Below are 14792 nucleotides of genomic sequence, written 5' to 3'. Positions count from 1 at the left end.
TTTGAGCTTGAGAAAAATTCCCTGCGCTGATTCAACCTTACAAAGTAGAGCAGTGCGATTCAGACATGGTATGTGGGCAGTAGGGTGTTGCTCCCAGCACATCCTGCATGGCCCAGCAGATAGTGACTCTGCTTGGCCAGAGGCCATGAGGGACTAAAGCAAAATGTCTACCAAGGGTCTGCTCATCAGTGTTGATTTGCCAAGACCCTGAGGCCCCAGGAGCAGGCTGGAGGAGTGCCCCAGAATAAGCCAATCCCTGCAATGTCAGACACTATGTTGGGAGTGGAAGTGAAAGGTGAGGAAGACAGAGTGGAAGGAACTAAGCCAAGTTGCCAGGTCTTGGGCAATTTTGACCCCAAGGCTCTGAGCCAAGGACAAGCTACTGTGCCTAAAATGACATCCCAAGAGAGTCTGATCATTTTGTAATCTCTGTCTCAATACTGACTTTCAGGTCAATCTAACTAGTATTGACTAAGCCCCTATTATACATTAGCACCATGAAAGGTACAAAGATCTGGTCTTCCACAGAGACAGGGCTAGCCCACAGGGAACAATGAGAGAGCTGTAGAGAACAGTACACAATGCAGTGCCAACCCGTGCAGAATGAGCCACAAAGGCAGCTGAAATTCACAGAAAAGAGAGATCAGGGTGTGCTGGTGGCTTCTCTGAGTACATGAACTGAAGGAAGGAAGACAGAGGAGAAAGACAACCGCATTTCAGGTAGGAGGATTATGAGCAAAAGTGAGGCAACCACAATGAGAATGGACTCGGGCTATGAGAAACCCATCTGTGGAGCAAAGGGTTCTAGTTGGAGAATGGAATATAATGGAATAGAATGGAATGGAGATGAGTAGGGAAGGGCAGATCATAGAAGTATCAGATTCCAGGAATACTGATCAAGTAAATCCAATATGCAGAATCCAGGTTCATGTAGGCAATGAGAAATGATCTGGGATTTAAACAGGCATTAAGAATAAAAATCTAATTTTAGGAAGATTTATTTGGTGGTAGTGTTTGAAATGGATTACAGAGGACAAGACGAAAGGCAAAGAAGAAGAAGGAGAAGAAGGAGAAGGAGAAGAAGGACAAGGAGAAAAGAAAACTGTCAAAACCCAAAAACAGTGGGATGCCTACTGGTTGGTTCAGTAGGTGGAGTTTGCAACTCTTGATCAAGGGGTTGTGAGTTCAAGCCCCATGATGGGCCTAGAGCCTACCAAAAAAAAAAAAAAAAAAAAAAAAAAAAAAAAAAAAAAAAGAAAAAGAAAAAATACCCTAAATGCTTCTTTGAGCATACACTAAACATCTGACTGCATGCAAACTTAATAAACATAGTCCCTCCCTTGCCAGTCCAATGGAGAAGACATTAATTAATCCCATAGTTACCTATTAAGAACCTACTACATGTCAACAATCATACAAGGTTCTAGGGACACAGTGAAAAGCAAAACAAAGTCCCAGCCCTCACTGAAGCTTAACATGGAAGACAACACAAAAGCAAACCAACAGTTCATCAATATAAAATCAGGTACTAAATGCTATGAAGAAAATAAATAGGACACTAAGTAGGGAATGGTGGGATAGAGCCGTCAGGAAAGAAGCCTCTCTAAGAAAATGCCACAGTATCTCAGGCCCAGAGAATGGGTAAAATGGAGATGCACTGCTAGCCACAAGGATACTGAGGTGACTTCATTTGTAAGAGTACAGAGAATATCGGGAGTCTTGTTTAAAGTGTGTTAAGTTTTTGATAAAAGCAGGAGATTCACACAGAAATGTCTAGCCTCTAGAACTCTAATCTACAAAACCAGAGGAAGATAAAGGTTAGAGCGTAGATTTAAAAATCATCTGTTAAGGGGCACCTGGGTTGCTCCATTGGTTAAGTATTTGACTTGGACTCAGGTCATGATCTCAAGGTTTGTGAGTTCAAACCCTTCATTGGGGCCAGTGCAGAGGCTGCTTGGGATTCTCTGTCTCTCCCTGTCTCCCTCTGCTCCTCCCCCACTCACTCTCTCAACATAAATAAATAAACTTTTAAAAATAAATAAACTAAACTAAAATCATGTATAAATTTTAAAATCATATAGAAATAAAAATAAAATAAAATAAAAAATAATAATAAATAAAAAATAAAATAAAAATCATCCGTTGATATTTGAGAGATGAGAAACCTCTCCAACTAGCATACATGAGATGAAAGTAACTCTAAGGACTGAGCGTAAGATTTACAAATGATTTTATCCTATCTTCTATGATGGATGATCTTCTCCCTCCTGCCTCCTGGAATACCAGGGGTGAGCAGTTAGGCAGCAAGGAGCTGGTAACAAAATAATAATACTAATCATTGAAGTTCATATACAACCAATCATCCAAAAGGCCTCGGTCTCCTGTTCCTTCAATCCCCAAAGCACAGTTGTTGGGACAGCTCTATCCCACCTCTGCACTTATCCCTAAGACTACCTGTTGTACCTTTGTGACTGTTTCCTCTGCAGATGGCTCTGGGTATTTTAATGTTTGGGAGAAAGGGATGTGGAAAGCAAAATAAACAAAATTTTAAAAAAATTTTTTGTAACATTTATTTATTTTTGAGAGAGATGCAGTGCAAGAAGGGGAGGGACACACAGAGAGAGACACACACAGAATCCAAAGCAGGCTCCAGGCTCTGAGCTGTCAGCACAGAGCTCGACACGGGGCTTGAACCCATGAACAATGAGATCATGACCTGAGCCAAAGTCGGATGCTTAACCGACTACTGAGTCACCCAGGCACCCCTGTAAACACAAATTTTTTAGTTTAATTTATTTGAAAGAGGGAGAGACAGAGAGAGAGACAGAGAGAGAGAGAGAGAGAGAGAGAGAGAGAGAGAGAATGGGGGAGGGGGAGAGACAGGGAAAGACAGAATCTCAAGCAGGCTCCATGCCATCAGCACAGAGTGCTACGTGGGGCTCGCGAACATGAGATCATGACCAGAGCTGAGATCAGGAGACAGACGCTTAACCAACTGAGCCACCCAGGCCCCCTGAAAACAGACACACTTTAAACTAGCCTTTCCTACCTTCCCAGAAATGGCAGAATTAAATGTTAGGATAGACTCCAGGGTAGGGTGACCAACTATCCCAGTTTACCCAGAGCTGTCCCACTCTCAGCCCTGTTAATTCCTGCACTCAGGGAAACCCCTTAGCCCTAGGCACACTGAAATGGTTGATGACCCTGTAGCTGGTCCGGCCTTCAGAGCTATAACCTGTGTCTGACCTGTGTGATGCAACACAAGGCTTTACATCTCTAAAGTGACATCAGCACAAAGCACATGCTTAGTTTCTCAAGCCCTACCTAACCTGCTACCCTAGAAGTTGGGTTCTCTTGCCCCACTAGACAGAGGAGCTATCAGAAATTCCTAAACATGAGGTGGCCCTGGATTCCTCAGCCTTCGGTTCCCACCATCTCCCACTCAGCCCCAGCTACCACCTAAACCAGAAGCACCAAATGCACTGGCCACTCCAATCCATACCTCCTGCTGCTGTGTCTGTCTCCGTCTGGCCAGCAAGCTGGTGGGGTCTGGGGATCAAAGTCAGATTATCAAAGAGGGGAAGAGAGGAACTTATCTGAGATGCTGATGTATTCTGCCACAGCAAATCACAAGAAAGGGGAACTGTAGGTAAATTACAGTCTGCCGACCTTGGAAGACATGTGGTTTTCGTCTTTGATTTACAGAAATACCGGAAATGCTTACTATTGAGTCAATTTCAGAGTTTTGGGTCCAAAGCTGGGCTGACTCACTTTCAGAGAAGAAACCAGGTGAAAGCTCTGATATTAAGGTACACATCATACACTCTTCCAGAGGCCACAATGTTTGGAACACTCACAAATCTTGAGAAAGCTCATGTATCATTTCTGCCAGGTATTGGAGACTTCTCCAAAATTGTAAGGAAGATTCACAGAAAATGCCAAGATTGATATTAATCTCAAATTGGTCCCTTGTTGCGCAAATTTCCTGTCTGACAACATTAAAAGAACAATAAGCACCAGGACACCACCGTCTAGGAATAACCCCTGTTGGGCCCCACGTCACCTTGACTGCTTGGGTACAGACTAAAATGTAGAATTTTACAAAAGCTATTTAAGTAACCTTGCCCAATCTGCAAGCATATATAGATCTTATTACCTGAAATACTAATAGCCACGACATAGGGTAGTTATTATTGTTGCCTTTTTTAACCAAATTGGGAAACTGCCTCAGCACCAACCCCCCCCCCCCAAAAAAAAAGATTACTGTTAAAATTTGCAAGGACTCAAACACTTGATCTCTGAAGCCGCCCTTTACCCAGTCCCTCCTCACAGCACTCAGCCTATGACAAACTGTTGCAAGATTGCATCACTGACCTTTACAATTTTCTGGCCAGTCTGATTTCCCCCTCCTCCTCCTGCCCTCTCCCTTCACTGCTTGCAGCCCTTTGGCCCAATTACCTCTGCTTTTCCCCTCTTGCTAGCTAACTCGGATAAGTGGATAACCAAAGTTTTATCCTTACACCCTACTCCAAGGTGAGGATGTTTTCACCCAGGCCAAAATGTATCTTACTCTCTTCACACTTGCTTCAAAGAATGCTCTCTCTTTTTAAGTCTTACTTAAGTAATGTCTATTCCTAAAGTCAGGTTTAAACTCATGACCCTGAGGTCAAGAGTCACATGCTCTTCTGAACTGAGCCAGCCGGGAGCCCTCCAAGAATTGTCTCTTTAACTCTTACCCAAACCCTCTATTCTCACCCTTCCGCCCCTGTTTTCCCTAAGCTGAACTGGCTCTGTGGTATGGCACCCCCAGACCCAGGGAAGTGGCAAATAATTATTGAGAGCATAAACTAACTGCATTCCAGACCCACAGAGGAAATTTATCAACAGCCCCTTTCCATCTTCAGGTCCCCCCAAACCCCCAAACTGCACTTCTCAAGTAGGAGTGGGGATCATTGGATTTAATGGTAGTTCCCTGACACAGAAGTACATACACCAACAGAGGCAAGCACAGAGACGTATCACACATACACCTGCAATTAAAGGGTACCCTCGATAAATAGTTATCTATCAAGTTACCGTAGCAATGCAAGCACCTGTGAATAAAACCAGTCAGGCCGGAAAGAAACACAAGCACACACACAGCCTGGAGACCTGTTCCGTTCCTTAACCATGATCCCTCCCCTTGCCTTCTCCCCTCCGATCCCCACACCTGTGGGAAGATGACACCCCTTAGGAATAAAAACTAAAGATTTTCCGGTTAGGTAGAACCTCCCCCGCCCCCAACCCATGTCCTCATAGGGGTCCCTCTAGGGTCGCCCCAGACAAGGGAAGCTGCGCACCCACCCACACTTCTTAAGGAGGAGTCACGTCGGAACTGTACACGATACCCAGGGTGCCGGGTCCTCACCCTTGTGCGGACCCGGAGTGGGACCTCCTGCTTTGCGGCCGCACCCCACCCCGCACCCCCGCCGCGGTCTCCCCTGCCCGGGACTCGCAGCTCACACCGCCTGGAGGTGCACTGCTCGCGGCCGCCTCCCCTGGGCCCTTCCCGGTCCCTCCCCTCCCCCGCCCCGCCCCTTCCCCTTCCTCACCCCTCCTTCCTCTGGCAAGAACTGCGCTGGCCCGGGGCCCTGGGAGCCCGATAGGCGGGTCTCAGAGGAAAGATATAAGCGGCCCCGGGACGCTGCCAAGGTGCCAGCTGCGGAGTCTCCACCTGGAAGAGCCGCGGCTGCCGAAGAGGAGGAGAGCGCAGAGGCCGGCCGGACCCCGGACGCGCTGACCGCCGCCGCGCCGCCGCCCCCCGCTCGCGCTGCCTCCCGCTCGCGCTGCGCCTCCAAGGTGAGCCCCGCGGGGCAGAGCGCGGTTGGGCGGGGTCTGGGGCGGGTCCCCCTTCCTGCGGGACACCCGAGAGAAGGGTGCTCGGGAAGGCCGTGGCCATCCTTCCGTGGCTGAACGGGCCCCTTTCCTGCGCCGCTCCTCCCGCAGGTCATCCCCGCCCCCGAGATGGAAACCGTGCAGGAGCTAATCCCGCTGGCCAGGGAGATGATGGCCCAGAAGCCCAATCGGAAGCTGGTGAAGCTGTACGTGCTGGGCAGCGTGCTGGCCTTCTTCGGCGTGGTGATCGGCCTGGTGGAGACTGTGTGCAGCCCCTTCACCGCCGCCAGCCGCCTGCGGGACAGGGAGGCAGCGGTGGCCGAGCTGCAGGCCGCCCGGGAACGGAAGGTCCTGGAGACCCAGGCCCCGCTAGAGAAAGGCAAGCGGCAGGAGGCCGTCCTCTGCAGCCGGGCGCTCTCCAACCGGCTGCACGCCTCCTAGGACCCCTGGGAGCCGGCAGAGGGAGGGGACAGATAGCCTGAGTGTGAGAAGAGAGCGCGCGTAGGGTCAGGCCCAAGTGGGAGAGAGCAGGAGTCCTGTGCTGTTTGGACTTACATCTGAGAAGCCACTGACTTCTAGAACTGAACTACCACACGGATCCACCAAAAGGAGTTTGGGATTGAGTTTTGCTGCTGTGCAGCACTGCAGGAAGACACATACAAAACTATGTATCTTTGAGCTATCTGAGTGCATCTACCATTTTGCACTAGGGTGGAAGGAGGGGAAATGCTTTTTATATTATTATTATTACGGTGACCACCATTTTGCATTTTGAAATAAAAATCTTTTTATACTATATCTCAGTATCTGATTCCTTGACCATGTTTCCCTGGGGTGGAGAGATAGCAAGGAGGGTGAGCATGCTGGTGAAGGGGCAGGAGCACTGTGGGAAGAGCAGCTCCCTGAAGCCAAGTCAGCGTTTGCTTCACTGTTAGGGACCCTGATGTTCATATTACACACTTGTAAGTATGCTGAAGATTTGTTTTTGTTTCATGTTAGGGGTGGCAGGAGAGAAACTTTTATACCTTGCATCAGACTTAGCATTTTAAGATCAGAAGATAAATCAACTTCTCAGATGTGAGGGCGATCTGGCCACAACATCTGTCCCCCGATTGATCGCCAGGGTTGATTCGGCTGATCTGGCTGGCTAGGCGGGTGTCCCCTTCCTCCCTCACCGCTCCATGTGCGTCCCTCCTGAAGCTGTGAGCTCGCTCGGTCGAAGAGGACGACCTTCCCCGATAGAGGAGGACCGTTCTTCTGTCAAGGGTATACGAGTAGCTGCGCTCCCCTGCTAGAACCTCCAAACAAGCTCTCGAGGTCCATTTGTAGGAGAACGTAGGGTAGTCAAGCTTCCAAGACTCCAGACACATCCAAATGAGGTGTTGCACGTGGTTGTCTGTCTTTCTTAAAAAAAAAAAAAAAAAAAAGATAAATCAACTTCTGAGCTACAGCACACTAACAGCAGATACAGATTAGTTCTAGGGCAGAAAGGCTATTTGCCACCTCACACCAGACCAGAGCCTCCTATGACTGATACCTTTCTTCTAACTGTATATATTTTTTAATATTGATTTTATTTTTGAGGGAGAGACAGAGCGCAAGCAGGGGAGGGGCAGAGAGAGAGAGAGGGCGACACAGAATCCGAAGCAGGCTCCAGGCTCTGAGCTGTCAGCACAGAGCCTGACGTGGGGCTTGAACTCAGGAACCATGAGATCATGACCTGAGCTGCAGTCAGATGCTTAATGGAAGGAGCCATCCAGGCACCCCTCTTCTAACTGTATCTTAATAAAAGAAAGAGAGAGGAAAGAAGCACCAGCTTCCCAGCTGGTAGGAAAAGAGAAAGCAAGCCAAGAATGGCTAATTGGATCTCTAGCTTTACCAAACCTTCCTTTTTATCAACTCAAATCATAGTGAGAAGCTCCAGGTTAGAAAGAGAAAAGGCTGGTTAACACCCATCCGAGTCTTCTTCCTCCGGGGAAAAAGTATAATCTTCTCACGATCAAGGTCCTTATCTTCCTCTTCCTCTTTAGTGTTTGTTGAAAGTATCAAGTCCTGGGCAAATAATAGGTTCTTAATAAATACTTGATTGCTCAAGTAATCAATTCATGAAGTTAGAGCACTGATACTCAAAAGAACAAGGAGCAATTTTGTTCTGTTTCCCCCACTCCCACCCCCACCCAGAAGACATTTGAAAATGTCTGGAGACATTTCTGGTTGTCTGGTAGGGGAGGAAGGGCATTACTAGTAGCATCTAAGGAAGCCAGGAATGCTGCTAAACATCTTATAATGCACAGGTCCCCCTGCCCACTACAAAGAATTCTCTAGTCCAAAATGTCAATAGGGCTAAGGTTGAGAAACCCCAGGTTAAAGTAAAGGAAGGAAAAAGGGTTTGCTTAATAGTTTCAGAGTCAAGGTTTTGAGGTGATCTTGAAAGACTATGGTCAGATATAAGTCTCTCTCCCAACACAGGGACAAAAATGGTCCTTGGCCCTATCCTGATTGGCAATTTTATCATCAACCTAGGAGAAGTGACAGAAGGTATTGATTCTGTTGCTGATGCAGAGCTGAGACAGTGGAGTCAGGATTCAAAACGGCTCAACAGGTTAGTACCATGCACTGAAGCTAACCAATTGAAACTGAACAGGGAAGAAGAAAGAGTACAGAATTAGTTCCAAAAATCCAGTTGCATGGCCACAGAATTATAAAGGTTTATTCTAGCAGCAGATCACGTGAAAAAGACCTAGGTGTTTCACTAATTGCCAGCTCAATATAAGCCAACAAAGGCCTGCTAAAAAACCTAGCATCTTAGTAGTAGAAGTGGAATGTCAAGCAAAAGGGATGAGGAGGAGGTTTTGTTTTACCTTATAATCTGGCAGGCAGGAAACCAAAGAAGTTAAATAAGATTGCCTGGATATGCTTAGGTTTGCATTCTGACTCCTTTGTTTGCTAGCTCTAAGACCTTGAAAAAGTTACTTATAAATTCCCCGCTTCAGGTTAGTTAAGTTCCTTCCCCATCTATAAAACTGTGCCTTCCTTGTGGGATAATTTTGCTAATTAAATGAGATAATGCATGTAAAGTGCTTACAGCACTACCTGGCATACAGTAAGCTTTCAGCCAATGAAAGTTGTTGCTATATTTCAAGAGACACCGTGACAAACAAAAACCTGCTAAGATCAGAGTGACTTGGGCATATAAGAATCCAGAAACCCTGTCACCTACAGAACAATTGAATAGACCACTAGAGTTACAATACACTAGTGTTGCATAACAATTGCCTCCAAATATCTGAAGTGCTTCCATATTGACCCAATAAAGTCAGTAAAATAGATTTATTTGATGTGGCTTGGAAATGCTGGAATTGTCAGATAGAAGTACAAGGAAGCAGATCTTAGGTCATTAAGAAATCAGAATAATTCAAAATATGAGTTTCTTTGTGATGTGTAGTAAGTGCCTCATTACTTAAAGCATGCAAGCAGAGATTGGAAATCATCTGTGAGGGGTGGTATAAATTGGAAAGGAGATTTCTGAACTTGGAGGGAGATTAGTCTTATGACCTTTGAGGTCCCAACACACACACCCTCTCTATGTTTCCAGTGTCTGTGTTCTTCCTCTCAGCATGTTGCCAAATATTTTCCTTCTTGCTGGATGAATATTAAAAATAATGAATTTAATTCAAAAAATAAACTATTTCCTGATTAAGTTATCTAACTAATACTTTTGCCTCTTAGGAAACACCCTAATCTAGTGGTGGTATCTAATGGTTCTCAAACTTCGTCATAGTGAAACACTTATTAGTTACGTTGCTCTTTACAAAACACCACAAAACTCCGATCTATTAATATAAGTAAATATGTAATTTTCTGTTGTATCAAATTTCAACTTACACTTGTTGTAGTGAAGACAAATAGTTGGTATCAACTGTGAGAATATTAAAAAGTTGCCACGGGCACCTGAGCAGCTCAATTAGTTAAGCGTCTGGTCTGACTCTTGGTTTCGGCTCAGGTCATGATCTCAGGGTTAGTGGGTTAGTGAGTTTGAGCCCTGCATCAGGCGCTGCACTGACAGCACAGAGCCTGCTTGGGATTTTCTCTCCTTTCTCACCCTCCCTGCTCTGTCTCTCAAAATAAATGAATAAACTTCAAAAAAAAAAAGTTTCAGGGCACCTGGATGGCTCAGTGGGTTAAGCATCCGACTTCCGCTCAGGTCATGATCTCGCAGTCCGTGAGTTCAAGCCCCACATTGGGCTCTCTGCTGACAGCTTTGAGCCCGGATGGAGCCTGCTTCAGATTCTGTGTCTCCCTCTCTCTCTACCCCTTGCCCGCTACACTCTGTCTCTCTCTCTCTCAAAAATAAACATTAAATAGTTTTTTTTTTTAACTGCCACATTCTTAGGACAAGTTTGATTGTTCCTATAATCACAGTATCCAGAATCAGTTTTAAATCCATTGGCTCAATGAATGATAACTCATCTCAGTTAACACACTTTTACAAAGCTAACCAGTCAGTGATAGTCCCTAACTTCTGAGGGTCAACCAATCAGTAAATGACTCACCCCATAAATACATTTCAGAATGCCAGGCAGTCAACAAGTAAATATGCTTCTATAGGTGATGTCAGCCCACTTAAGTCTGGGAAAGTACGCCAATCTCTAACTTTCTTGTTTCCCAGAAGGCAACACATGAGCTTACTGGGTTCATTGTGCCCAAACTCTATCTGTCCTTCTATCTGCTGCCAGTTAAGTCAGTTCCAATGACAATCTGAACTCCAGTGGTTTCACTGACTTTTCACCACCTATATGATTTATAACCAAGTAGGTCTTTGTATAAAATCATTAGACCTCAGTGTTTGTACAAAGTAATTCGATATTTTAGTTTACAGGTGTACATGCTAGTAAATTATTATACCTAGGCCTTTGTATAAGGTTATTAGACCTTCGGTTTGGGAGATATACCATTTGATAACTATTTTTATCATTAAACTGCTTATTCCCCTGCTGCTCACTTTCCCTTTGCTTTTGTTTGTCTATATTATAAAGTCTTGTCTTATGAAACTGTTTTTGTTTTGTTCTGGAGCACCTTATTTCTAACATAGGTATAAGGGAGTGTTTCATAGGGAATGGTTCAATAAGCCGCCAATCCAGTCCAAGCTGGCCTAAGGGATAACAGTTGCAGATCCATTAGACGGATGCCCAATTCAGGAAAAGGCAATTGGCCAAACTTAGCTTTGGGTCCCCTACAAAACGTTCATGAGAGTACTCTCTGTCTGGTCAACATGTGAAAGAAGGTCATTTTTTAGTCTGTATTCCGGGGTCAAACATTGTCAGGTCATTGACTGCATGGCCCTTTCCTAACCTTTGCTTAGAAAGGGCACCCAAGCACACACTCTTACTAAACAGCCTCTTTTGTCTTTCTTGGGTTCTTCTACATCAAAATTGCAACCTCCTCTTGGAAGAACTCCTACTTCCCTTATAAAGCCGCCCTGTGATCCTAACTCTTGTGCTTACTTTGATAAAGGACAAAAACTGAGTTAGAATAACAATGGCCACCATGGAGGAACTTTTGACATGTCAAAATCAGTAAATTAATTCATTTAGGGGGAACTCCAGATAAATTAAGGCATTTAAGATGAACTCCAGAAATCTAGAGTCAGTAGTTTGCTTCTTTAATGGTAGGCTGAGGCCTAAAAAGGAAAATTCTAACTCCAGCAGAGTCTCACTCAAAGACTCTGATACCTTCTGACACCCAGTCTCATTTCATTTCTCTCTTTCTACTCATCTTTACCTGCTTCTATATAGACCATACTTTTATCAGAGTTTTCTCTGGGGAAAAAAAGCCATCACACTGTAAAATTGCTAAACCAGAAGGCAGTCCTAAAGAAGTTGGGTGACCTGTTTTGAGGGCTTTGTTGTTTGTTTCTTTTGTTTTTTGATTTAAATAAATTGAATTTTGGGGGTGCCTAGGTGGCTCAATCGGTTAAGCGTCTGACTCTTGATTATGGTTCAGGTCCCGATCTCATGGTTGGTGAGATCAAGCCCCACATCCAGCTTTGCACTGACAGTGTGGATCCTGCTTGGAATGCTCTCTCTCCCTCTGTCTCTGCCTCTCCCCTGCCCCCAGTCTCTCTCAAAAATGAATAAATAAACATTTGATAAATAAATAAATAAATAAATAAATAAATATATTTTTTAAACGAGCTAAATTTAAAACCTGGTCTGGAGCCATATTAAGAGTTGTAATTAAAGAGTTTCCCAAACCTAGCCAGGGAGAAATTTGTTAAATAATTCAGGATTTTATTAGGTACTTATTGCTCTGGGCTACAGATCTGTACCAAATTGATCAATTAATTGTTAGTCCTTCAGCTGTAGAAAAAATATTTAAAAGCAGCAGGGAAGAAAGAAAAAATTTTAAATAACTCAGCCATGTAAAATGAAAGAAAAAAAAGTGCCTTAAGAAAGCAAGAAAAAAATACAGTACAAAAGACAATTCCAGAAGCCTTTCTTTTAAAGGTACATTGGACAAAGATTTAAAATTATAAATTAAATAAAAATGAAAACAGACTTCAGGAAATTTTCAGAGTATTCTGGAGTAGACCCAACAGTTGAAGTAAAGGAGACTTGTCTTTTTCAGTTCTTATCTCTTTCTCTTAGGGCTCAAATATAAATTAGGGGATTTAATGAGAGATAAAAATAATCCCAAATGTCCAATATGGGGCTAAACAGTTTCAGAGAGCCTTAGAGGGTGAATAAGCTAGAAATCAATAGCACGTATGGTTCTCTAGATAAAAAAATAATAAATAAATAAATAAATAAATAAATAAATAAATAAATAAATAAAACGAACACTGTCTCTTGAAAGAAAAACAAGACAAAAAAACTCTTCTATGTTTTAAGAATTGAGAGCCTAGGGCTGCCTAGGTGGCTCAGTTGGTTAAGCATCACTCTTGATTTTGGCTCAGGTCATGACCTTACCCCGTGGGGTTCCGAGCTGACAGTTTGGGATTCTCTCTCCCTCTCTCTGCCCCTCTGCCTCCCCCTGCCCCCCGCTCAAGCTCACATTCTTTCTCTCTCTCTCTCTCAAAATAAATAAATAACCATTAAAAAAAAAAACAAACCTGGGAGCCTATAGATAAGGATACTTAAAGTTAGTGCAAGCAAAACCATTGTTGAAAGAACCAATGTCCCATTTGACTAAGAAACAGAAAGATAACTGTCCAAAATCTGTCCAGTGATGCTGTTCCAAGAGAGACATTAGCACCCAACAATTCCAGTCCTTCCTTTAAATTTATGCCCCCTACTCTCAGAGACACCACTGTTTGACCATGTCAATCATACTCTCCATCAGGGTGGGGCTATGTCTAGTTTGGCTAGCCCTCTGTTCCCAGATCCTACACTAATGCCTGGCATGGGGTAGGTGCTCGTTAAATATCTGTTGAATAGTGAATAAATGAGCGGATAAAGAAAGCGAACTTTAAAAAAATTTTTCTTAATGTTTATTTATTTTTGAGAGAGAGAGCAAACATGAGCAGGGAGGGGAGAGAGTGAAGGAGACACAGAAACCAGAGCAGGCTCCAGGCTCTGAGCTGTCAGCATGGAGCCTGACGTGGGGCTGGAACCCACAAACTGTGAGATCATGACCTGAGCTGAAGTCGCTGCTTAACCGACTGAGTGACCCAGGCGCCCCAAGAAAGTGAACTTTTTAATTGGCACACTGTTGTCCATGCCTTATTCCAAAAGAACAAAACTTCTAAACTGGAGTATGATCCTCCAACATTAATTGGTGTGAATCAGGCTGGAATTATTGTGGAATAATACGGAGCCCCAACCCCATGGAGATCTTGTTGCAGGTTCCTGTCTTTCCCTCTACCGTCTATGCTCTGCTCCTGCTGATGTGATCACCATAATCGTTTATGTCCTTAGAGGACTTCCTAAGGAGTTTATAATTGAGAAATGTGTAGACACACAGGTCTCACAGAGCACACTGGATCCTAGAGTCTCTCCTGGTAGAGAAGGAAAATCGGCCCAAACCCAGGTCTTGTTTCAGTACTTTCCTTTGAGGCAAAGCCAGGAATGTGAGAGTGAGCTTTTGCTAAGGGTGGGACGGGGTTCTGCCTAGCGTGCCTCTGGCATGTGGGGAGCTAACAACAGTAATGGATAAGTCTCCAGGGCAACCAGGACCACTTTCAATCCTTCCCACCATGGGCTTCCTTGGGGAACCCTGGACTCTCCGCCTGCCTGCGGCAAGGACTGGCCCACTCTGGCTTCCCTTCGGGGCTCCTCTCCCAGCGCCTCCTGGCTGCAAGCTCCGTCCTAGCCTAAGAGCCTTCTTCCTTGGCCTGGGTTTCACCTTCTTGTATCAGGTGGCAGACCAGCTGGTTCCAGTCCCGAATCAGGTCTTCTGACTCCTCCCAGAAACCAACCAACTTCAGAGCAGGAAATCCTGCCCCTCCCCAAAGAGTGGGAAACCGCAGAGAAAGAGAGAGATGAAACAGAAGGGAAAGCAGAGGAGGAGGGAAAGGGAGAAAAGAAGCAAAAGGAAAAAGGAGATCAATAAAAAGAAGTCACACTTGGTTGAAACCTCAAGGTAAGACTTTTTAAAATCACATTATATATGATAGCATCACTGTTTGTGTCAGGGCCTAGTCCGTAGTAGGTCTTCGAGAAAACGCTATTGAAGTAATGCATCTATTGGAATAAACTGGAGGGCTGGGCTGAAGAAAGATTTCAATGTCAAATGCTGGTCAAAAAAAAAAAATGCCCGATGAGATTTGAAATGTGTAGGAGGGAAGATATGATAAGACGCAGATGGAACCAGGCGTCTGTTACTGGCACTGAGAGCATTCTGATCATTTTGGGACAGAAAGTTAAGTTGGAACAAAAAGTTGCAAAAATTGTTTTAAAAACTCTGCCTGTTCTTTTGAA

The 14792-nt window shown here is 44.6% G+C and overlaps 3 protein-coding genes across 9 annotated transcripts in view; 2 read left to right on the top strand and 1 right to left on the bottom strand.

The window, feature by feature from the left end:
* Window positions 1-6917, bottom strand: part of LAMB3 (laminin subunit beta 3) — a 64548-nt gene extending 57631 nt beyond the window's left edge. For 3 of the 6 annotated variants that reach the window (XM_045048485.1, XM_045048489.1, XM_045048490.1), the window contains exon 1: window positions 6900-6917. The gene's annotated coding sequence lies outside the window, so the exon portion shown is untranslated. Of the gene's footprint in view, window positions 1-5343; window positions 5363-5407; window positions 5513-5591; window positions 5728-6899 lie in introns of those variants that run through there. The other 3 variants (XM_045048486.1, XM_045048488.1, XM_045048487.1) reach the window with 3 other exon arrangements.
* G0S2 (G0/G1 switch 2) lies at window positions 6004-6672 on the top strand. The gene has a single exon (XM_011290970.4). The coding sequence runs from the start codon at window positions 6004-6006 to the stop codon at window positions 6313-6315; it is 312 nt and encodes a 103-aa protein (XP_011289272.1). The 3' UTR covers window positions 6316-6672.
* A 7413-nt stretch (window positions 6918-14330) lies between the features above and the next one.
* HSD11B1 (hydroxysteroid 11-beta dehydrogenase 1) overlaps window positions 14331-14792 on the top strand; it is a 55073-nt gene continuing 54611 nt past the window's right edge. The window contains exon 1 of one of the 2 annotated variants that reach the window (XM_006942809.4): window positions 14331-14454. The gene's annotated coding sequence lies outside the window, so the exon portion shown is untranslated. The remainder of the gene's footprint in view (window positions 14455-14792) is intronic. The other variant, XM_006942808.4, reaches the window with a different exon arrangement.

This window comes from Felis catus, chromosome F1, assembly GCF_018350175.1.
Source record: "Felis catus isolate Fca126 chromosome F1, F.catus_Fca126_mat1.0, whole genome shotgun sequence".
Classification (NCBI taxonomy): domain Eukaryota; kingdom Metazoa; phylum Chordata; class Mammalia; order Carnivora; family Felidae; genus Felis; species Felis catus.
This window is presented reverse-complemented; position numbering and strand designations above follow the sequence as displayed.

Excerpts from the sequence above, each read along its gene's own strand:
- G0S2 (XM_011290970.4), top strand. The coding sequence starts at position 6,004 with ATGGAAACCGTGCAGGAGCTAATCCCGCTGGCCAGGGAGATGATGGCC.